Source organism: Antechinus flavipes, chromosome 3 (assembly GCF_016432865.1).
Source record: "Antechinus flavipes isolate AdamAnt ecotype Samford, QLD, Australia chromosome 3, AdamAnt_v2, whole genome shotgun sequence".
Taxonomy (NCBI): domain Eukaryota; kingdom Metazoa; phylum Chordata; class Mammalia; order Dasyuromorphia; family Dasyuridae; genus Antechinus; species Antechinus flavipes.
The window spans coordinates 614638896-614662085 of record NC_067400.1 but is presented as its reverse complement, the minus strand read 5'-3'; the positions used below and the strand labels follow the sequence as shown (position 1 = coordinate 614662085).

At 47.3% G+C, this 23190-nt stretch overlaps 1 protein-coding gene across 1 annotated transcript; it reads right to left on the bottom strand.

Moving 5' to 3' along the window:
- Positions 1–3472: 3472 nt before the first annotated feature.
- Positions 3473–14112, bottom strand: LOC127556224 (cytochrome P450 2S1). Its single transcript, XM_051989245.1, has 9 exons — positions 13067–14112; positions 11654–11816; positions 9284–9433; positions 8823–8983; positions 8432–8632; positions 7471–7606; positions 5568–5755; positions 5041–5182; positions 3473–4457 (listed from the first exon to the last, which is right to left on the bottom strand). Exons 1-9 carry the CDS (start codon positions 13646–13648, stop codon positions 4276–4278), a joined length of 1905 nt encoding a protein of 634 aa, XP_051845205.1. The 5' UTR covers positions 13649–14112; the 3' UTR covers positions 3473–4275.
- Positions 14113–23190: the final 9078 nt, after the last annotated feature.

The following is a 23190-nucleotide window of genomic DNA, read 5'->3' as shown; positions in this document are numbered from 1 at the left end:
AGAGAGACAGACAGACGGACAGAGAGACAGAGAGACAGAGAGACAGACGGAGAGGCAGAGATAGAGAGAGAAACAGAGAGACAGAGAGAGGGATTGAGAGAGAGACAGAGACAGAGAGAGAGACAGACAGATGGAGAGGCAGAGACAGAGAGACAGAAAGAGATTGAGAGAGACAGAGAGAGAAAGAGACAGAGACAGAGAGAGACACAGAGAGAGACTTAGAGAGAGAGAGAGAGAGAGAGAGAGAGAGAGAGAGAGAGAGAGAGACAGACAGACAGACAGATAGACGGAGAGGCAGAGATAGAGAGAGAAACAGAGACAGAGAGAGAGAGAGAGAGAGAGAGACAGACGGACAGACAGACAGACAGACAGATGGAGAGGCAGAGATAGAGAGAGAAACAGAGAGACAGAGAGAGGGATTGAGAGAGAGAGAGACAGAGACAGAGAGACAGATAGATGGAGAGGCAGAGACAGAAACAGAGACAGAGAGAGAGAGACAGACAGATGAAGAGGCAGAGACAGAGAAACAGAGACAGAGAGACAGAAAGAGAGATTGAGAGAGACAGAGAAGGAGACAGAGACAGAGAGAGACACAGAGAGAGACTTAGAGAGAGAGAGAGACAGACAGACAGATAGACAGAGAGGCAGAGATAGAGAGAGAAACAGAGACAGACAGAGAGAGAGACAGACGGACAGACAGACAGACAGAGAGACAGACAAATGGAGAGGCAGAGACAGAGAGAGAAACAGAGACAGTGAGAGTAAGAGAGACAGAGAAAGAGAGACAGGCAGAGAGAGAGAGAGACAGAGACAGAGACACACAGAGAGAAACACAGAGATCTATCAGAGAGGCAGAGACATAGAAACAGAGACAGAGACAGCAAAAGAGAACCCGAGAAATAGAGACACACACACACACAGTGAGAGACAGAAAGACAGAGAGAGTGTAATGCCAGAGAAACTGAGGCAGGAGAGAGATTAGAGAGTTTTTAATATTTTATTAATGGGAGAGTAAGATTGACTGGACAGGACTCTTGTCTCAAATTATCCAGTCAGACAGAGATAAAGATATACTGGGACCAAGGAATTCATGTTGGTCCCAGGTCTGGAGGAGACTATCATCTCTTTTTTTTTTTTTTTTTTTTTTTTAATTTAATTTTATTTAATAATAACTTTGTATTGACAGAATCCATGCCAGGATAATTTTTACACAGCATTATCCCTTGCAATCACTTATGTTTCGCTTTTTCCCCTCCCTCCCTCCCCCCCCCCCCAAGATGGCAAGCAGTCCTATATATGTTAAATATGTTGCAGTATATCCTAGATACAATACATATTTGCAGAACCGAACAGTTCTCCTGTTGCACAGGGAGAATTGGATTCAGAAGGTAAAAATAACTCGGGAAGAAAATCAAAAATCAAATAGTTCACATTCGTTTCCCAGTATTCCTTCTTTGGGTGTAGCTGTTTCTGTCCATCATTTATCCAATGAAACTCAGTTAAGAGGAGACTATCATCTCAAAGAATCCAGCGTCCAGCATCCATAGCCAGCCGCCATTCTCCAGCAATGAATGGAGAATCTCTAACCTTTATATACCTTTTGTGAGACAAAGAAGAGGGAAAAAGAGCGGGAAAAGCCCAGCTGGAAAAGACTATGAATTAAAAAGGAACCCAGAGATAAAGATGTCAGTGAAATATCTTGGAATATTTTAAGGGATGTTGTAAATTTCTCAAGGACAGAAGATAATCAGGAAGTCTACTCTCTTGTTTATCTTACTTGGGCTAACAATTTATATCCTTAGACTAATTGGTCCTCAGCCTTCATGGACCAGAGGGAGATTTACAGCTTAGGGGAGTAATTAGGGAGACTGAGCCAAGGGAAACTTGTACAAGGAAACTGAGTCAGGACAGTTAAAGAAAACTGTGGCATAGCAAGAGAAACCTCTAAACCCCTCATTCCCTTTGTGCCTAAGTTCTACCAAGCCCTAGAATTCTTGAGTCAAAGACTGTCAACTAGGAGAGTCTCAGAGACCAGGGAGTCCAACTTTCCTCTTGTGCGGAAGGAGAACCCGGGAGCTGGGTAGTCTTTAGTAACTTGCCAGTGTCACATGCTTTGTGAGGTCTAGGGTCAGGACTTAAAGGGTTTTCGATCCAGAGAGGAAAGAGACGTGGGGGGGAACCAGTCCAACGCTGTCACAGGAGCAGAGGTCAATCCGCTTGTCCAGGTTATAATGCCCTTAGCAAGCATTCACAGACAGCTTTTGAACCCAGATCCTCCCAGCTCCGGGGCAGTATTTGAGCCACCGCATCATTTGACGCAATCATCCTGGCTCCCTGGGAAGCACCTTTGGAATAGAGTCCTTAAACTGCTTTATGAAAGGGTGGGGTGGGAGAGGCTTCGGAGACAGGGAATCCAGGAATCTGGGCCCTCCAAAGCCGCAGGGTGCCCTTTACTTTGGTGGGGGGGGACATTTCCAATCCTCTCCCCAAAGTCCTTTTTTTGTCTTTGCTACCCGTGAACCTGCTGAGTAAACAGTAAGCATTTAATAAATGCTTTTTGGATTGAATTGAAAACCTTTAGAGTGTGGGCTAATTTAGAGATCTTTAGTTCCCTACTCCCATCAGCATGACGCTGGGAAAGTGATCGGGCCTCGGTTTCCTCATTTGTAAACTGATTTGACGCCCTGCCGCGTCCCTTCCACCATCCTCGCAGGGGGAGTCTCCAGGGCGAGGGCGGCACAGGTTACCTTTCCTCCTCTTCCGTCTGTCATCCCGCAAAGCTGCGGCTGCCGGGATCCCTCAGGGCAGCGTGGCGGCGCAGGAAATCTCTCGTGGATTGAACCCCCCCCTCCCCCTTTTCCTCCGCGGTAACCAGCGGGTCGGGCGTTCCACGGGTTCTAGCGCAACCCCGCTCGTGGCATCCCAGCTCCCTCTGGCGGCCGCGACGTCCGTGTGTGGAAGGCCGGGCCCGCTCGGCCTCCCGGGCACTTTCTCCCTTGGGACGTTTCACGGAATCCCGCGTCAGAATTTCCACGGCGTGACCGGCGGCTGCGGAGCAGCTGCTCCCTCCCACCCGCGATTCCCGGCAACTGGGGGTAGGCGGGGGAAAGGGGGTCCCCGCAAAGAGGATCCTGCCCTTCCATTTCCTGGGGGGCTGTCTGCGGGCTGCCGGCCTTCTGGCCCCTCCCCCCTCCTTCCTTGGGGGAGACGCTTACTTAGCTCCTGGGGAGCAGAGGGGTGGGGGTGGGGGTGGGGGTCCGGGCAAGATCGCTTCCCCGGGGGAGCTCCTGGTTCCCAATCCGTCAAAAAGGAGAAGCCGAACGTATAGCTGCGCTCCATCCCTCACGGGGCAGTTCCGGGGACGCAGCAGAGAAACGGGAGCAATTTCCATTTTCCCTGCAATCATTCCTGCAAACGTCCCCTCTCGTTCGGTGTGCGCCCGCCCCCAGCTCACTCACAGCATTCTCTGCTCTTTCAGGAGGAGGACGGAGTGTTTATTGGGGGATGAGGGGAGGGGGAGGGACGCAGCCTCGTTCCCAGGGCCCCGGTGCTTTGGGGAGGGGCGTTTGCAGGGGGTCAGAAGGCCCAGCAGGCCCCCTTGGAGGAACTGCAGAGGCTGCTGGGTCTGCCCTTTCCCCAGGGAGTGGGGGAGCTGTGGCTATTTGCGCCCTGGGTAAGACTAGCAGAGAGCCAGACAAGAGAAGGCCGGGGGTCTTTCTACCCATCAGGAATGGCTTCCCCCTCTCCGGAGGCCGGGGTCATCAAACAGCAGAGGAACCTGTCCAGGATGTGGCAGGCAGAGCTCTGGCTCAAGTAAGGGTTGGGCGGACTGGGTGGGCCTTTCCTACTTACTCTGTGCTCCCGAGAAAGTCAGGGTGTGTTTAAGTGTCCCCGGGGAGACGCACTGGCTTGTGGGTCGTGGATTATGTAAGGATTGTCACCGCTCAGAAAAAGGGGTAACGGCCCGTGACAGAGGGAGGACAGACAGAATTTGAACCCGGATCCCCAGCTCCAAACCGTGTCCCACGTAGGACGTGGCTAAGAAAGGGAGCGTTGAGCTGAATAAATACGGGATGCTGGGCCGCCTGCATTTGTGAGCAAAGCTGGGGATGCGTGTTGGGAGGGAGTCTCTGGAAGGGATGAATCTGCCCCGAGGTCTCCGTTCTTTGGGAGTCTCAGGGAGCTGTCTCCGAACCCCTTGGATCCGTCCCAACCCGGGCACCAGTTCATCGGCCTTGGGGCTTCAGGTCTCCCGCTACCCTCTCCCCCCGCCAGTCAGCGAGGCTTGAATCGGAGCTGGAAGGCCGGGGGGATGTTGGCGAAGCCGCTGATGGCCGGCTGGAGGCTCAGAGCCTCTGGTGGGGAGGGGCTCTCCAGGGAGAAATTCTGGAGGATGGTGGTGAAGAAGAGGAAGAGTTCGGTTCGGGCCAGGCCTTCTCCGAGACAAATTCGCTTCCCTGGGGAGAAAAAGAGTTGAGGATGAGGAGACCTCAAGACTATCACAGCCCTTTAAGCCGGGAGGAAACAGCCCCAACTCTTTCCTTTTACAGATGGGGAGACTGAGTCACAGAGAAGACAACAAGGAGATTGGTCATTAGCATCAGGATGAGATCTGAACCTGGTCTGTTGGCTCTAAACTTGGTGATCTCTACCTTATTCCGTACTCATAATCTGTGCTGTATTTATCTGTGTTCTTGACTCAACTCCAGCATCCAGTACAGAGGAAGGACGTGGCTCTCCCTCCATTTATTTTCCTGTGTCCTCCCAACCCCCCAAATCAGCCAGGGACCTGACGGTGGGGGTCCTATCAAGACATGGAATGAGGGTTCCTTTTTCCATCCCCCGTGCCTGTGCCTGGCACTACATAAACGCCAGCTACTATTCTTACTATTATTATTATTACTTTACTCCTTTGTACAACAAAGCAGTTGGACTCAAGTCTCTCCTTACTGCTAGTGGATCTGTGATTCTGGAGGAGCATTCGGGGCTGAGGCAACTGTCCCCCGAACTCTTTCCCACGCTTAAGAGTTCAGTAGATACCTAAGGAGAAAGGCAAGAAAGCCTCGTTTTTCTTGAATCGGCCATCAGCATCCAGGAAACGGCTGGGGTCGAATTCCTTTGGCCTCTCAAAGAACTCTGGGTCGTGGAGAACGGAGCCCAGGAGTGGGAAGACTTCAATGCCCTAGGAGATCGGGAAGGGTGTCACGGCTCCTCAGAACCTCTCCTGCCCCGGAGCCCTCATGCCCCCGGCCCCACAGACACTGAACCGAAGCGCTGTGCTCGCTCTTCCTCGGGCTGCCATTCGGGGATGGGGATGGCGGAGGCTCTGACAGGGCCTAGAGCTGAATTTTAGGGTCCCCATCGGGTCTGGAGAGGGCAGCTCTGGTTGGGGGTAGGGTGGGGATGGGAATCAGAGCTCCTGGAGGGAAATCAAGAGCGGGAAGGACAACTGCCCACTCTGCTCCATCTCACTGGCTTTCCCTGCTGCCTTCTAACTGGGTGGGACCTTCCCCCATTCCCTCTACCCTTCCCCTTCACTATCTTCCTCCCCCACTCTTCATATTTACCTGGGGCAGTGTATAGCCCCGGAAGGTGGTGGGTTTTGTGAGGGCGCGGGGCACCCCCATAGGGATGAGGGCCAGGAACCGCTGAACCTCATGCAGGAAGGCATCAGTATAGGGAAGACGCCCACGGTCCCCCAGGCTGGGAGGTCTGTCACGGCCCAGCTCTCTGCTCAGCTCCTCCTGGATTCGATCTGTGGGAGAGAAGGGGGACAAGAGGAGAAAGGCGGACCCACGCCAGAGACCAAGTTCATAGGATGTGGCTCCCTTCATCACTTCTTGTCAAACTCCAGGGGCCCACTCTCCCGTTCCACCAAAAGGCATTTAGAACGCAAAGGGCACCGAATGTCAGTGAGGCTGAGAGGCGTAAATGGAGTCAGACCGAGTCTCCTAATGCCCAGATGGGTCCCTTCTACTCAACCCATTGCTGACTCTCCTCAGCCCCAGGGGGCATCTTTGTCCATATACAGCCCTGTGTCTTTCTATCTGTTGACGTTCTGGGCTCCATATCTTTTGTTAGAAGAATAATGTCCCTGGGGAGAGGGGTATAATATCTTAAAGTTTATTCCCTTTTACTCTGGGGAACAGTTCTATCTATTGCCTATCCATCTATTCATCTATCTATCCATCCATCCATCCATTCTCCATCATCTATCATCTATCAATCTATTCAGCTATCTATCCTGCCTTGCTTTCTCCAGTCTGTGTGTCCATCCATCCATCTGTCATCTATCCATTCACCTAACTATCAATCTATCCTGTCTGTCTCTTTATCTCTCTCTCTCTTTTATCTATCCTGTCTGCCTCTTTATCTCTCTGTCTTTCTATCTATCCTTTTATCTATCTATCCATCCTGCCGCTTTATCTCTCTATCCTTCTATCTATCTATCCTGTCTGCCTCTCTCTCTCTCTGTCTGCCTGTCTCTATCTATCTATCTATCTATCTATCCATCCTGTCTGCCTCTTTATCTCTCTCTCTCTCTCTCTCTCTCTCTCTCTCCATCCATCCATCCATCTATCCATCCAATCATCCAACTATCTATTTTTGCTGGCCGCTAGGTGGTGCCATAGTGTATAGAGCGCCAGGTCTGGAGTCAGAAAGACTCATCTTCATGAGTTCAAATCCAGCCTTTGACCTGTCCTAGCCATGTTACTCTGGGCAAGTCACTTCACCCAGTTTGCCTCAGTTTCCTCATCTGGAAAATGATCTGGAGAAAGAAATGGCCAACCCTCCGCTCTTTCTGCCAAGAAACTGAACAATAGTAATAAAAATAAATAAACTTCTGACCTCCATCCCTTACACTCACTCTTCTTAGAATCCCCATCTTCCTTCAAAGCATGACCCCAGTTGCCCTTTCTTCATCCCCTCTGCTGTTGTTCCCATTTCTTTCTTTTAACATTGCTTTATAAGGATTTCCCTGTCATGTCGTATTGACCTGGTAGAAAGGAAGCTTTTTGAAGGCTGAGCTCTTCTGTTTCTGCCTTTGTACCTGTGATGCCTTCCACGCCTCGGTGCTTAATCGATGTAGGTGTGCACTGACTTGGGCCCCTGTGGGCTCCCTCTGAGGTACCACAGAATATCAGCTCTGCTGGGCCCTCTGGCTCGCTACGGCTGCAGGGATGAGGGTTCATAGATTTCGATTCGTAAGTGACCTGAGGGATCAGCTGGTCCAACTCTCTCAGTAAGAGACTTGTCCTTATTTGGTTCTGGGAGGTAGGTATTATTATTATTATTCCCATTTTACAGTTGGGGAGGCTGAGGCGAAGTGATTTGCCCGGCATCACACAGCTAGTAAATATCTGGTGTAGAATTTGAACTCAGATTTTTCTGACTCAAGGCCCAGTGCTCTCTGCCGGGACAGCTCTATGGCACATTCAGGGGTCTTGCCATCTGAGTCTGAGGCTATACCTTGGACCTCTGGGTATTTAAGCAGGAGCAGGAACGCGTATCTGAGCGTGGCACTGACTGTTACCGTCCCCGCAAAGAGCAGGTTCACAGCGGTCAGCAGGAAATCTGTGTGGCCAGAGCCTGGGGCTTTTTCTTCCTGGAGGAGACATTAGGAAGCAGGACTCAGTAGGGAGACTAGTCTCTAGCAAGGGCAATTTCCCAGGGGTGAGAGTCTGAGCAGGGATGGGCCCAGAGCTACCTCTACCTGCCACTGAAAGTGGAAGCTTTCCTCTAACTGCCACTGAGGTGGAAGAGGGAAAGACACTCAGAGAGAGCCTGAGGCTCGGAAGAGACTGCCGTTCCTCTTTTGGGACCAGGCCGAAAAGGCATTGGTGTAAGGAACTCTCAGTGTGGAGATTCCCTCCACCAAGGCTTGTCTGTCCCTTCTGACTTAGAAGTTGAGTCACTTGTGAAGGGGTTAAGAAGTGAGTATATGTCAGGACTTGAACCCAGAGCTCTGAGCCTCTTCTGTCTTAGAGGTAGAGTCACTTGTGAAGGGGTTAAGAGGTGAGTATATGTCAGGACTTGAACCCAGGACTCTGAATCTGAGACCAGCTCTCTATTGTACCATGATGCCCCTGCCCAACTCACCCATGTTAGAGGTAAAGAAAGGGAAAACCAGAGTCACTTTTATCATGTAACAGAGTGAGGATCTTCACTCAGGGTAAACGGGAGGGAGGGAAAGGGAGAGGGAGAGGAAGAAATAGAAGGAGAAAGGGAAATGAGGGGGGCACAGGAGAGGAAGAGAGTCAAAGGAGTTGGAAGGATCTCAGAGATTATTTTGTATAATATTGTAGAGCAGAAAACTGAGGGTCAGAGAGGACCCATAGTTTGTCCAAGGTCACACAGCAAGTAGCTAAGCTGAATTGAAACAGACCCTTCCCTCTATGTCCCTCTCCCCGGTCCTGGGTCCCAGCCATACCTGGCCCATTTTGAGCAGGAAATCATCCACAAAGTCCCTGACTGGGGCCTGAGGTTCCAGCTTCTGCTGGTGCTGCTGAATCTGGCTTGAGACAAAGGTCGCCAGGGTGTTCAGGTGGCCTATGAGCCGGCTATGGGGAGCCGAGAGATAGCGCAGGATGTCCGACAGGTAGTAGAGGGGACCCAAGAACATCTCGCAGAGCTGAGGGAGAGAGGCTGGAGTCAGCGTTGTGGGAACCCCCCGTTTGAGGCGGGGGACACGGAGACAGGAAGAGAGCGATCCCGATGGACCTCTCGGAGGAGGGAAGAAGGGGGCAGCAGCTCGGGAGAGAAGGGTGGGGAGAAGAACCCTCTCAACCTCTGCTCCCCCCGCCCAAATCCAAGCCGGTCACCTGTCCCCATGGGGTGCTAATCTCCTTCAGGGTGCCTGCAGCAGCAAGGACCAGATCTCGGAACTTGGCGTCTTCATAGTCAAAGCGACTTCCAAACAGGAGAACGCAGGTGATGTTGGAGACGGCCTGAGACAGAAGCAGGGAAGGGTCCAACAGAGACCCTGGAGGGACAAAAAGCTGGTTACCCACATGGCCAGGGCCAAGAAGCTAAGAAGGGTCTGTAGGACTGGCGTGGGGATTCCCCTGGGCTCGGCTTTCCTTGCATTGGGCGTGGGTGACTTCAGGTGTCAGACGAGGGGGATGAGGTAACCTAGCACAGCAGGAGAAGGGAGGCCGGGCCAGACAGCTCTGGGGCTAGTCCCACAAGGCAGCTGCCTTCAGCCGGGGTGGCCGGGACACGGTCCAGCAGAGGGCCAAGCTTACTGGGCCGCAGGGGGACAGCTAGTGTGAACTCCCCTGACCTTGGGTATTCTGTAATGCTTCCACCAGGTATCTGGCCTCCTCTTGAATTTGTTCTTCTCCTTCTTTCTTCCCCATGCCCAGATTTCTTAGAGAGAGGGTGGTAAACTTCCGAAGGTGTTTCCATTGCTCCCCGTTGGCGAAGAAAATGCCTGGAGAAGAAGGCTGAGTTAGAAGGACTGGAAGCCCCACCTCCCTTCCCCCAACCCCCCCGGGGAGTTGGAGGGAAGGGCAGACGCAGTCAGGTCTGTTCCTGCCAGGATGAGGTTGTTGATGGCTGTCTGCCTGGGACCCCGGCATTCCCGCCCCTCCGCTTCCCCGAGAGCACATGACCCTCCAGGGCCGACAAGTCGGGACTTAGGTTTGAGGCTCAATTACCCTCTTCCAGGATTTGCCATGTCTAGACCTGCTCTCCTGCCGCTAGAGCCCTTCTCTGATGCTTCTTGGGACAGACAAAGGCTAAGAAAGGTCTGCCCGAGCCCGGAAGGCCCAGTGATGGACCAGAGTCCCATTGGCTTCAAGCTCAGGTCCTTCCATCTGGACTGGCCAGCTAGGAGAGGCTCCCTCCCACACTGGCTATGGCAGGAAGGCGAGAGGATGACTAAAAATTATTTTGGCCGCAGCGATTCTCAAAGACCATCTAACTAAACTAAACAATACGGTGATCTATAGGAAGGAGATTTATGACTCTAAGGAAATCCCAATTCTTTAAAGGAATCAAATAAGATGATTTGCTTTTCAAGGAAATCCCGATTCTTTAAAGAAATCAAAAAAGAGGATTTGCTTTTCAAGGGGCGAGGGGTAGGGGGAAAAGGGAAAGGGGTCTTTAGAATACCCACTTCCCCCTTTCTTAGCAGGTGTTGGATTGAAAGGATAAAACTTACTTAAAGAGTGTATTGGTTCTAGGGTTTTTTTTTTTCCCTTTAATTCTCTATTCTTGGGTGGGATTACACAAGGTTTCAAATTATGCATGTTAAAAATAGCCAGGGTTAAAAAAAAAAAAAGGTTTTAAAATTACCTATGTTTCTTGAGAAGCCAGCTTTAAAAAAAATTGCAGTTAGAAAATTACGGTCTAATAAGCTCACATGATATTGAAAGGGTGAGGATGAGCTAGGCCTCGTTCCCCCAGAGTAACGGAAAGAGACAGGAGTCCTCGTCTCTCCTTGGGCCTCAGTTGCCCCATCTGTCAAGTAAGTCCGATAGGGTCTTTGAGACTCCTCTGAGATGTGATCATTCAAGATTCTGACAGTCTATGGTTCTAATAACACCTCCTCAGTTGCCACAGTGATTTTCCTGAAGCACAGGTCTGAATAGATCAACCCCTAAAGTGATGTACTCCTCCCATGATGCTCTTTCCTCCAGGTTCAAACCGAAAGGGCAATGAAATGGATAGACTCTAGAGCCAGTCCCTCCGACCCTTTCACTCTTCTTACACTTTTCTCCCTTCCACACACTGTGCGATCCAGATACGGGCCTCCTTCTTGTTATTTGAAGATAACACTCCATTTCCTGATGGCGTTTTCATCGTCTGTCTCTCACGCCTGGAATTTTCTGCCCCCTCATCTCCAACTCTTAACATTCCTGACCTCCCTCAAGCCTCAGCCCAAATCTCATCTGTAGGACTCTTCTGGTCCAGGGCCAAGTAGCACCGTCCTCCCCTCCCAAGCATCTTCCCCTCTGGGATTAGATTCCTCCTTCTCTCTGTATCTCGTGTACATTAATGACTATTTACATATTCTCTCTCCCATTAGGCTGAGCTCCTTGAGGGCAAGAATCCTTCTTGATATCTGACGTCCTTAGCATGATACCCGGCCCTTATTAATCCCTTAAAAAAGCTGGACAACAAAGCGACTCTCTATGATATCTTAAGATATCATAATTGATAGGCCTTTCAATTGTAGCATCCCAGATTTCAGAGCGATTCACGTGGTTCAGCACTGAAAGAGATGCCCTTCCTATCACCGTTGAGAGTTTCCTAACTCAAATGAAATGATCTGCCTCAAGAATAGAGCCAGAACAAGAGAACTGTTCGGTTCTGCACACATATATTATATCTAGGATATATTGTAATCTATTCAACATGTAAAGGACTGCTTGCCATCTGGGGGAGGGGGTGGAGGGAGGGAGGGGAAAAATCAGAACAGAAGTGAGTGCAAGGGATAATGTTGTAAAAAATTACCCTGGCATGAGTTCTGTCAATAAAAAGTTATTAAAAAAAAAAAAAAGAATAGAGCCAGGATTCAAACTAGGAATCATTCTGCTATCCCATGGTTTCTCTCCCTTCTAGCTCGGAAGTCCTAAGAATGGAAAATTCTGCCGATGGCACATTTAGCTTGAGGAGCCTCAGTTTCTAAGCCCCCTGGAGTCCATACCATGCTGATTGAAGGTCTTCTCCAATGTGGCCACTTTCCCTCGCCCGGAGAACGCCTCCGCCTGGTCCACCAATGCCTCTTTGACGGCCTCGTAACCACTTAGGATAACCACAGGCCGGGAGCCCAGGTAAACAGTGAACACGGGGCCATACTCGGCACTGAGCTGCAAGGAGAAATAGAGTTACTGCAGGTTGAGGAGCCCAGCTGTGCCCCTTTGTAGGTCTGTCCTCCTAGGGTCTCTGTACTCATCCCTCCTGGGTACCCGGTTACCCCCATTCCCAGGTCTTGGTGATACTTTTCCTTCTTTCTACTATTCCTCCTTCCTTTCCCACAAATCCAACTCCCTGGCCCACTCACCCTACAAGTCCTCCCACTGCACACCCCATGGTCCAACTGGCTCTCCTTCCCCTTACCCATCCCAACTTTTCAGTCTTTTCCTCCTGGAGCCTTCCCAACTCAGTGATCATTCCCCTCCCTCTTTTAACTCCCCCCCCCTTTAATTTCGTTAATTCACACAGGAAGTATAAAATTGATAAGGGCGTTTGAGTGAAGTATAACCCTTTCGTGCTAGAAGAGAAGTGACTCCAAAGATACACAGACAGTAAACAACAAAATCAAGATGGGAATTCAGATATGTCTCCTCGCCACTCCTCCCCTTCTCCCCAAACTGGGCCATACGCCCCAAATTTCAGTTAATTTCCATTCCCAGATAGGCTTCCCTTCCCTCTCCCCCACCCCCAATCGCTTTACTCCTTTAGGGTCTCCAGCTCTCTCTATTTAGGGACACACTTTTAGATTTAGAACTGGAAGTAGCCTCAGAGGGCATCTGGTCCAACCCTCATTTTACAGAAAAGGAAACTGAGTCTGGAGATGCCAAGTATGCCATTTGTCTCTGGTCATACAGGTGGAAAATGGCAGGGGTGGGATTTGAACCCGGTTCCTTTGACGCTAGAGCAGGGGGAGGGAGATCTTCACCTTTTTAATATCAATTTGGTGAAGCTTAAGGACCCCTTCTCAAAATCACGTTTTTCAAATAATTGAAGGAGATGCTAAACTTCACTTGGAGGGATTTGAAAATAGAGATATAATTTCCCCCTCATTTAAGTATAGGGATCCCCTAAAATCTATCCCCCAGGTTAAGAACCCCTGCTCTGGAATCAGTTCACTTTGCTGCCTTTTGGGGCTCCGGTGCTGGGGAGGTCTCTACGCCCACCCTGATTCTCTTGGGGTTCCTCTCACTCCCCCTTATTCTCCCGGAGCCCCACTCTCCCCGCCCCTCTCCCCCCCCTCCCCGGGACACTGCGCTCTCCAGAGGTGGCGCAGCCATCCTTCCCGCGGGGTACGTGGATCCCCTTCCCCTCCGCGCCTCCCCCCATCCCACTTCCCAGGTATCTCTGGCCCCGGCCCCAGCACCTGGAGCAGCCCAGGGTACAGCGCCCCCGGCCACAGCTGGCCCAGATTCCCCAGCAGCGGCAGCGGCAGCGGCCCCGGGGGAAGGCGAGAGGAGCGGCGGCCCCGGAGCCCCAGGAGGAGGACGACCAGCAAGAGGAAAAGGAGAAGGAGGGAGACGACCCCCATGGCCAGCGCCATCCCGAGCCCGGAGCTGGGGAGGGCGGGGAGAGGGGCAGAGACGCTTATAAAGACGTCCCCCACTGGGGCCCCGCCTGCCCGCCGCCTCTGGAGGCCACCGGGATTAGGCCCCTCCCCGAACCCGGGTGAACGCGGGTGAAATGGGGCGGAGGGCTCCCGAAGTCGGGGGGGAGGCGTGGGCGCGCGGGGCGGGAGCCGGCGGAGGGGGCCGGAGCCCGGTACGGGCCGGTGCGCCCCGGGGGGCTGACCCACAGCCGCTCCACCGATGGCCGCCACCTGATTTCTGGACGCCTGAGCCCTAGTTAGCCCGCTGCCCGCCAGCAGCAGCGCCGGATTTCGTGCCTCCCCGGGACGCAGCCACGGTCTGCCGCAGCTGCCGGCACCGTCCGCTCCACCCCCGCCCATCCCCTGCTTCTCGCCGGGTTTCCCTAAAACCTCCAAGCGGGGGACCCAAATCCCTCCCCAACTCTACCTGTAACTCCCGGTGGGAGTCCGGCGCGCCTCAGTTTCCCCATGAGCACCCTGCCGCGGGTTCTGCGGTTTCGTGACCCCGGGCACCCTCTGCCGGCGCCCGGTAGTCTGGCCGGACTACAACCCGGCGAACGCAGGGACTTTGAACACCTGCCGCCTCCGCCCTTACCTGCGAGCCGCGGGGTCAAAGCTCCGCGGCCCGGAGCGTGGCTGTCGCGGTGGCGGGGCATTGCTGGCGCTCGGGCGAGTTTTACAAAACCCCTTCCATGAACAGCCGTGGAAACTGAGGCCGGACTGGGAAGGACAGAGCGGCCCGAGTTCAGCGGGGCCATCTGCTTGGGATTCGGGCTCTGCTTCTCCCAAGGTGTCCAATGCAGGTAGCATCGGAGTGAGTTTCTAATAAACGCTTTTTTCGTCTCCTCCTCGTGTGACCGGGTCATTTAATGTGCTTATGTGTCTGTTACCTCACGGAGCAGTGGGCTGAAGCTAAGCCGTGATGGGGGTACACTCTGATCTCCTCTGACACCATAGAAAGCTGTTAGAAGTCAACCCATGTTTTCTTTCTACCTCTTAAGGATTGGTGTGTGTGTGTGTGTGTGTGTGTGTGTGTGTACGTGTGTGACTGTATGTGTGACTGTGTGTGTGTGTGTGTGGGGGAGGTATAAAGGCATCTTCTGAACTACCCTGAACTTTCCCCTCCTCCCCCCCATAAAACCTGGTAGACTCCCCCAGCTGGTGAAACTCCTCCCCTCCCCCAAACTCCTCACACATAAAACACTCCTTCCTTCATCCCAAATCTTGGAAAACAGGAAGCGGGAGAAAGCTGTGCTACTTCTCAGCTTGTAATCTCCGGAGAGACCCACCTGAGCCTGAATCGCCTTTGGGACAAGAGGGAGTGCGGTCAAAAACCTCTTGCTTAATTAAAGTGTGAAAGTCCCTCCCGACTCTGGAGAATCTGCTTCGAAGAGGCTCTATTTCCAAGGTTCTGAATCTCTCAATACCTGTTTCAACAAGCAGGGTGAGCAAGCCTGGAACTACCCTAGAAAGAGGGCAATCCTCCCGGCATTATCTCTATTTTATAGAAGAGGGAATTTGCTGGAAGAGGAGGGAATGGCCTTTCCAAGGTCACTGGGAGATTCAGCGGAGTTCTTATCACTTTAAGAATTTATGACTAAGAGTCTAGGATTAGGAAAAAAAGTGACTGAATGAGACCAGCTGGACCCAGAGGAGGTCTGTCCTGGAGGGGGACACCATGATGAGGGTATCCTGGGAGCTGAAGAAGAGGAAGATCTTAAAGGCATGGAAAAAAATAGCAGATCTTATTAATAGAGAAAGAAAAAGCACCTAAGTAAATGTGAAAATGAACTTGTCTCCCTCCTGTCCCAAAGGCAGCAGCTCAAAGGAGTGGTAGACTTTAGATGGAAACCCGGAGCTCTAAGGCAGCCTCAGACACCAGCAAGTCACTTTGCTTCTGTCTTAGTTTTCTCTTTTGAATAGGAGGATAATAATATTTAACCATTTCACATGTATTTCAACAAATTTAACCCGTATTGGACCACGTATTGGGGGGGGGGAGGGGAAGGAGGGGAAAATTTGGAACAAAAGGTTTGGCTAGGGTCAATGTTGAAAAAATTACCCACGCATATGCTTTGTAAATAAATAAATAAATAATAATAATAATAATATCTACCTTCCAGGATTGTGGTGAGGATCAAATAAAATAACATGTCAAGTTTTATTCTTCAAAACTTAAAGCACGATGAATTATTATATACATTTAAAAATGAGAATTCTCTACCAATGTATGGAGGGCATCCCATCTGAGTGGGAAACAGACTTTTGCAACTTATATTACACAGTGGACTCGACTTTACTGGATAATAAAACTGACTGGAAGATATAGAGAATTTGCAATTCTACTTTGTTTAGTGTTTGTTGATTTTTTTAAAAAAAATTAATGATTAGAGTGAAATAGTCTCTCAATAAAATAATTCCTGTGCATGTATCAGACTCATTCAAGATTTCTTAAAATATGAAATCGCTTCGACAATCCTTTTAATCACTACATAAAAGAGGAAGATATGTGCTTGACAAATATGTCATGGGGTTGGAGAAATAGCCTTTCATGGGATTATAGAGTTAGTCTTAGACAAGCATTATTATTATGGCTGCAGTTGTGCAAGAAAGTTCCAAAGGACTTATGAAAATGTTATCCACCTCCAGAGAACTGAGTGCAAATTGAAGTATTTCTCTCTCATTTTTTTTTTGCCTTTTTTTCAATATGGCTAATATGAAAATATGTTTTGCATGATTTCGTATACATAATTGATTTCCCAATGCTTCCCTTCTCAGTAGGTGGGAAGGAAGAAGAGAATTTGGAACTCAAAATTTAAAAAAGAAAAAAAAAGTAAAAGAAATAATATATTTTTTAAAAGAAATGCATTGTTATGCCTATAAATATGAAGTTGGGACTTGGTTTTTCCTCCTCAGGGCAGAGTCCAAGTTGAAGAGAGAGATTCCACATGGAGAGTGAAGTCCTCTGTGGATGATATGGAGTTGGTTGTCTTGGAACGGTGTAGAGCATCCTGGAAGTAATCTGCCACCATTCAAAAGAGCTTGGCCTAACCAACCACACAGGAAAAACTAATTGGATGAAGAATGTCTGACTTGCAGCTTAGGGACACTGATTATGTACAGGGTATCCTTAGTGAAGTTTTAACTTGACATTTTTTTTTTTTTTTGCTGAGGCAATTAAGGTTAAGTGACTTGCCCAGGGTCACACAGCCAGGAAGTGTTAAGTGTCTGAGGTTAGATTTGAACTCAGGTCCTCCTGACTTCAAGGCTGGTGCTTTATCCATGACATCAACTAGCTGCCCCAATTTAATAAAACTTTTTTCTAAAGCTACCAAAACCCGACTTCATCAGACTTTGCTGTTGGATAATAAATTCACGAGATAAATGAATTCTATGAGGAAGAAGGAATACTAGAATGCCTTCAGAAAATTACATGCATAAAAACATCCCTATCATAGAGGTTCCCTTGGGAAGTCACATTCAGGGCTCTGTCCCAATGGGCTCTTTTCCTCAAAGGCTTTTGAAAAATATGGTATAGGGAGAATCATTGCCTAATCAGACAGGCTCTTTCCCAAAGTTGGAGGGGGGAAGACGGTTATATGAGGAAATCCAGGGTAGGGATAAAAGAAGCAGAAAACATTTGGGTGCGGATCAATTGACAGGGGAAGAGAAATGATATTGTCATGAGATTATACTGGAGACCACTTGGACAGAGGAAGGTAACAAAATTGAAAAAACAAACCGGGCAAGGATGCATAATGTAATAATGATGCGGTTGGGATGTAGATACAAGTATCTGAGCTCTTTGTCAAAGCAGAACAATCGATACATTCTTGTTGGGATTGGTCCTGTCAAACAATCACTTCATCCCACTTAACATAACTCACAAAATACTCGAATCTAGTTCCTTAACCAATTGAGAATAATAACTCTACTGAATCAAACTGTCAATTTGTCCCCACAGTTATACCTGCTTTAAGGATATTTTCTTTCTTCAAAAGATAGAAGTGATAGGGACTGTTAATCCATCTAATTTTTTTTTCTGATTGAAATTAAGCAGGCATCAATCTATTGGCATGTTGTAACAATAACAACAACAAGCTATTATTTGGTGATTATTATTTTTTTGTCTCTATGTCTTCAGCACTTGGCAAAAAGGGGCAAATAATAAGCACTTGTAGGCTGGACTGGACTGGATAAATGTTCTTTTATTAGATTCAGCCCAGTGACCCCTCACCTCATCTTTCAAGGCTGCTGACACATTTTTGGATCCTTATTCTTCCATCCTAACAAGATAGCTGCCCCTGTCATTTGCGTATTTGACAGGCTGATGCCTTCATCCAAAGAGTTGATACAAATAGCAAGTGACCTTGAATCAAAAACAGAGCCCTGGGGACCTTCTCTGGAGACCACCTCTCTAAGTTAACATTGACCACTTAATGCTTAGTCCTTGTCTCCTCCTCCTCCTCCTCCTCCTCCGCCTCGGTGTTAAGTGATTGAGGCCAGATTTAAACTCAGGTTCTCCTGATTTCAGGGCTGGTACTCTATCCAGTGGGCCACTTAGCTGCCCCCAATGCTTAGTCTTTGGATCCTGTCACTCAACCAAATCCAAAGCAACTTACCTACGTGTCTCCATCACAAAGATAGCATGAAAAAAAAAATCGATGAGAGATTTTTTTTTCAAATGCCTAGTTGAAAATAAGATGTTAAGTACTTTGCCACTCTTAAAACACAATAAAACTGTTAGCATCCATCATAGAAATACAGGCTACTGTCTGCCTATAGTCTGCAATATTCCCTTGATCTCCAAATCTAGTAGCCCTGTCAAAAATAGGAATGAGTTTAGTTTGGTATGACTTGTTCTTAATGAGGCCATTCTGGATTTGTCATTTCCACTTCCCTTTCTAAATCCTCATGAACCATCTCTCTAATAATAGATTCTAGCTTTTTTTTTTTTTTCCTCAGCAGGAATCCAAGTCAAGCTTACCAACCCACAATTTGCGGAATCTGCCCTCTTCCCTTTTTTGAAAAATTCTGACTGTTCTGTCCCCAGTCCCATGGTCCCTCTTTCTTTCCCTACGGTTTCTCAAAGGTCACTCACAAACTCAGCAATCCTATGTGCCGGTCAGGTCAGACCTCTGAGGTGGAGTTCCCCTTGGCTTCCACTTGATCTCATCAAAGACATCTAGGTACTTTCTTACCTTTTCCTCACTTATTTTGGGTTTCAATTTCTCATTACTCATACTTGCCCTGTTCTTCCCATTTTAAGAGGTTGATCTTGAACCAAAAAAACAGAAGTGATGCCTTCAAGCAAGGATCTGAATCACCCTTTGGACTTCCTCTAAGCTCTCAGATACAACCTCAAAGACCCCTTTGGTTGTCAATGGCACCCAACCTTAGTCTTTTGGGGCTTTTTTCTCTTTAAGAAATTTATCACAGGACCTTGCTAGGCAGAGGGATCGTGCTGTTTCATTGGTTCTTTGCTTTGCTGGAAGAATCTCTTTAGAGATTCTTTTTTTCCTTCCTCCGTCTCTCACCTTCTCCACATGGTAACAAATGCTGATTAAAGACTGATTTCTCACTGAAATTATTTCGATGCATATCATTAACATTTTCTTCTTAGGAGCTTTCTATCTCTCAGGCCAAAGTCCCCTGTAGAATTTTTGGCCATGAAACCTCACTTATCCTTTTTCTGAACCTGTAGAGGGCCGAACTCTGGAGAAGTCTACTTGAAACAAGGATACTTACCACAAGGTGTTAACTCAGTGGAATTGATGAGATGCTGGTCCTTTAATATACATATACTTAGTACTTAGCATAGAGATGTAATGATTCGCTAATTCACACACACTCAGTATGCTGTAATGATGATGTAATCATACCAAGGTATTTAAGGGCTGAGAGGACTGGAAATGAGACATTCCCTCTTTGGCCATCCTCCTGGTGGTTCTCCTGCCTCCTCTACTTCTCCACTAAGTCTGGTCCTGAGATTCTCCTGAAAGCTAGCCCAAACAATACATGAACCCTTTAAAATATATTTCTCTCCTCTTTCCCAAATTTTAAGATGGCATCATGGTCACTTGTTTCCAAGGTTCCCATCATCCTATTATTTTGAAAATTATTATTTAACATTGTTGGTGGAGTTGTGAACTGATCCAATCATTTTGGAGCCCAATATGGACCCATGCCCAAAGAGGTATCAAACGGCATCCAGCAGTGTCTTTGTATCCCAAAGAAATCATAAAAAAAGGGAAAAGGACTCAAACAAATTAGCATGATGACCTTAGAAAGGCCTGGAAAGACTTAAAGGTACTGATGCTAAGTGAAGTGAGTAGAATCAAGAAAACATTGTATACAGCAATAACAAGATTATGTGATTGATTGTGATGACCATGGCTCTTTTCAACAGCAAGGTGATTCAGGCCAGTTCCAAAGGTCTTGTGATGGAGAGAACCATCTGCACCCCGAGAGAGAACTGTGGGAACTGAGTATGGATCACAACATGGTATTTTTGCTTTTTTTGGTTGTTTGCTTGCTTTTTGTTTTCTTTCTCATTTTTTCCTTTTTGATCTGATTTTTCTCATGCAGTTTGATAAATGTGAGAATATGTATAGAATAATGCACAAGTTTAACATATATTGGATTGCTTGTTGTCTAAGGGAGGGGGTAGAGGAAGGGAGGGAGAAAAAATTTGGAACACAAGGTTTTGCAAGGGGGGGGAATGTTGAAAACTATCTATGCATATATTTTGAAAATAAAAAGCTTTAAAAACTTTTAAAAAATTAAAAATATATTTTATTTATGTACTTTGTTCTTATATTATTTATGGGATAGGGAAACAAAACCCTACTAACCCTGCCCCAACTTTCCTCCAGGCTGAGCTCTTTCTTGTGAGAAAGAATGAAAATTAAGCAACATATCTGAGATAAGTGACCACGTCTGACTGTGTATAACACATTCTGTAGTAACCGGCTTCTCTGCTCTGAGGAAAGGTTTTGTTTTGTTTTCTGTTTTCTTGATCTTCCAATGGTTTTCATTTCTCAGTTAGCAGTCTTTCTTATTTTTTTTTTGAAATTTGAAAAAAAAAACCATAAAAGGAAAACAGAACAGAGCAGAACAGAACATTGTCATGTGTCCAGCAGAACATCTGGGAGGATTCAAAATATGTAACAATAAATTTTCAGTTCAAGAAAGGATATATAATTGCAGAAGAAGTTATATTCATGAGTGTCCATCTTTTCTTTGCTTCCTTGTAGGTTGTTCTTTTGTTCTCTAGCAGTCCTTTTTATTTTTCTTTCTTTTCTTTCTTTCCTTCTTCCTTCCTTCCTTCCTTTCTTCTTTCTTCCCTCCTTCCCTCCCTCCCTTCCTCCCTCCCTTCCTCCCTTCCTCCCTCCCTCCCTCCCTCCTCCCTCCCTCCCTTTCTTTCTTTCTTTCTTCTTTCTTTCTTCTTTCTTTCTTTCTTTCTTTCTTTCTTTCTTTCTTTCTTTCTTTCTTTCTTTCTTTCTTTCTTTTCTTTTCTTTCTTTCTTTCTTTCTTCTCTTTCTTTCTTCTCTTTCTTTCTTTCTTTCTCTCTTTCTTTCTTTCTTTCTTTCTTTCTTTCTTTCTTTCTTTCTTTCTTTCTTTCTTTCTTTCTTTTCTTTTCTTTCTTTCTTTCTTTCTTTCTTTCTTTCTTTCTTTCTTTCTTTCTTTCTTTCTTTCTTTCTTTCTTTCTTTCTTTCTTCTTTCTTTCTTTCTTTCTTTTCTTTCTTTCTTTCCTGAATCAATTGGGGTTAATTGACTTGTCCAGGGTCACAAAAAGTATCTAAGTGTTAAGTGTCTGATGCCAGATTTGAAGTCAGGTCCTCCTGATTTCCGGGCTAGTGTTCTATCTACTACACCAACTAGCTGCTCCCTAGCAGTCTTTTTTTTTTTTTTTTTTTTTTCCTTTTTTGGAAGGTGTGCATCAGGAGGACTAGCACTTCTGACGTGAGAGCTGCCTAGCCCTTTTCAGAACTTCTCATCCACCTTTGATGTCCATTTTTTATCCAACTTTCACCTACGGCTCCAAGAAGCACAGCACCCACAGACGCCAGCAATCAGGCTTGTAAACCAGGTTAAGGGTAACTAAAGAACCTCCAACGTGTTGGTGAGTTAGGGGGTGTCTACCCCTAGCATGTGAAGACTTCCCTTGTGGGGATGAGCAGATAAGAACAATTTATTTCAATGGCATGAAGCAGGTGCTGTGGAGGAAGAAGGGCTTGGTCAGAAATTGACACTCCACTGCATCTTGGACCATCGCCAGTCATCTTGACCCTTGTCTGGCTGTTGGACTTCAACGACTGGAAAAGAGAGTGAGTTTGATGACTTTGTGCAATTCTGCCTCACTTAAATCCAATTCACCCATGAATCAAGACATCTTCGGTCCTCTGAGAACGAGGGGCAAGCAACAGCTGTTCTTTCAGCGCTTCCTCTTTCCATTTCCATTATTTCACTCACGATAATCTTATTCTCTTTGTTCTGTTTTTTTACATTTGATGTCAGTTCATGTAAATCTAAATCTGCTTCTTCGAATTCCTCCTAGTTGTGATTTCTTGCTGCACAGTACTATTCCATGACAACTGTATAGGAAAGCTTTTTGTCCCCAGTCACTCGGTTGATGGTTGTCTGCTTCGTTTCCACTTCTTTACTCTCACAAAAGTGCTATTGTGATAATTCTGGTATACTTCAGGATGTATTGGTAAATGTCTCATAATGATTCTCAGTGCGTGGCGGGGAGAAGATGAAGAAAGAAGGAGCAGGAGAGCATACATAGCACACTTTTCAGTTTAATCTGCATCATTACTATTTTCTCCATAACTTTCTTATTTCTAGACTATTAAGAAGAACAATAACTGAAGGCCTGATGTATGGGGTTTGCCATTTTTTGGAGGTGTGATTATTCATTCTGAAAATATAACAGTTGATCGTCAAGAGCTGCTTTGAGTTGACTCAGACACACCCTAGTACACATTTGATTTTGATCTCTTCTACCTTTGATTGCCTATATGCACGGTAGTGGTAGGAACTGCTACACAGTTGATAGCAGAGTCAGGATCCAGAAAGATGTTGACAGATAAGAGAGCATTGGCCTGAATTTAATTTGGTGAAATTCAGTAAAAATAATTATAAAGCCTTCTACTTGGGTTCAAAAAATTAACTTCACAAATATAAGATGTGGCAGTGTGGCTATATAGAGGTATGAAAAAGATCTGGGGGTCTAAGTGGGCAACAAACTCATTATGAGGAAGCAATTTAAAAAGCCAGTGTAAGACTAAAGTCAAAAAGGACTGATACTGGCTCCAAGGGATCTGGGGAAGGGCTAATAAGCGTCTCTTCTTTTTCCACTAAGGAGCCTCTCTGCTCTGACTCCATACATTTTATCCAGGTCTCTAATGAGAGGGATTAGGGTCCCTTTCCATATTTTTCAATCTATTCAATTCCATACCAGCAACCTGGTGACAAATAGTTGTCCAATTATTTCAGTTGTGTCTAATTTTTGTGATCCCATTTAGGAGTTTCTTGACAAAGCTACTGAATGATTTGTCATTTCTTCCTCCAGCTCATTTTTCAGACAAGGAAACCAAGGCAAACAGAATACAATGACTTGCCCCTTTGCCCAGGGTCACACAGCTAATAAATAGTATCTGAGGTCAGATTTGAACTCAGGTCCTTCTGACTCCAGACCCAACACTATCCACTGTGCTGCCTAACTGCTCAACATGACAAATTACCTTTTTTTTTTTTGAAAAATACTGTTGGGGCAGCTAGGTGATGCAGTGGATAGAGCATCAGCCCTGAAGTCAGGAGGACCTGAGTTCAAATCTGATCTCAGACATTTAATTACTAGCTGTATGACCCTGGACAAGTCACTTAACCCTAATTGC

Bases quoted from the DNA above. Each gene is read 5' to 3' on its own strand.
- LOC127556224 (XM_051989245.1), bottom strand. From the start codon at position 13,648: ATGGGCGGGGGTGGAGCGGACGGTGCCGGCAGCTGCGGCAGACCGTGG. The intron at 8,984-9,283 runs GTCAGGGGAGTT...TTGTCCCTCCAG, and splicing joins AGCATTACAGAATACCCAAG to GGTCTCTGTTGGACCCTTCC. The intron at 5,756-7,470 runs GTATAGCCTCAG...TCTCTCCCACAG, and splicing joins TAAATACCCAGAGGTCCAAG to ATCGAATCCAGGAGGAGCTG.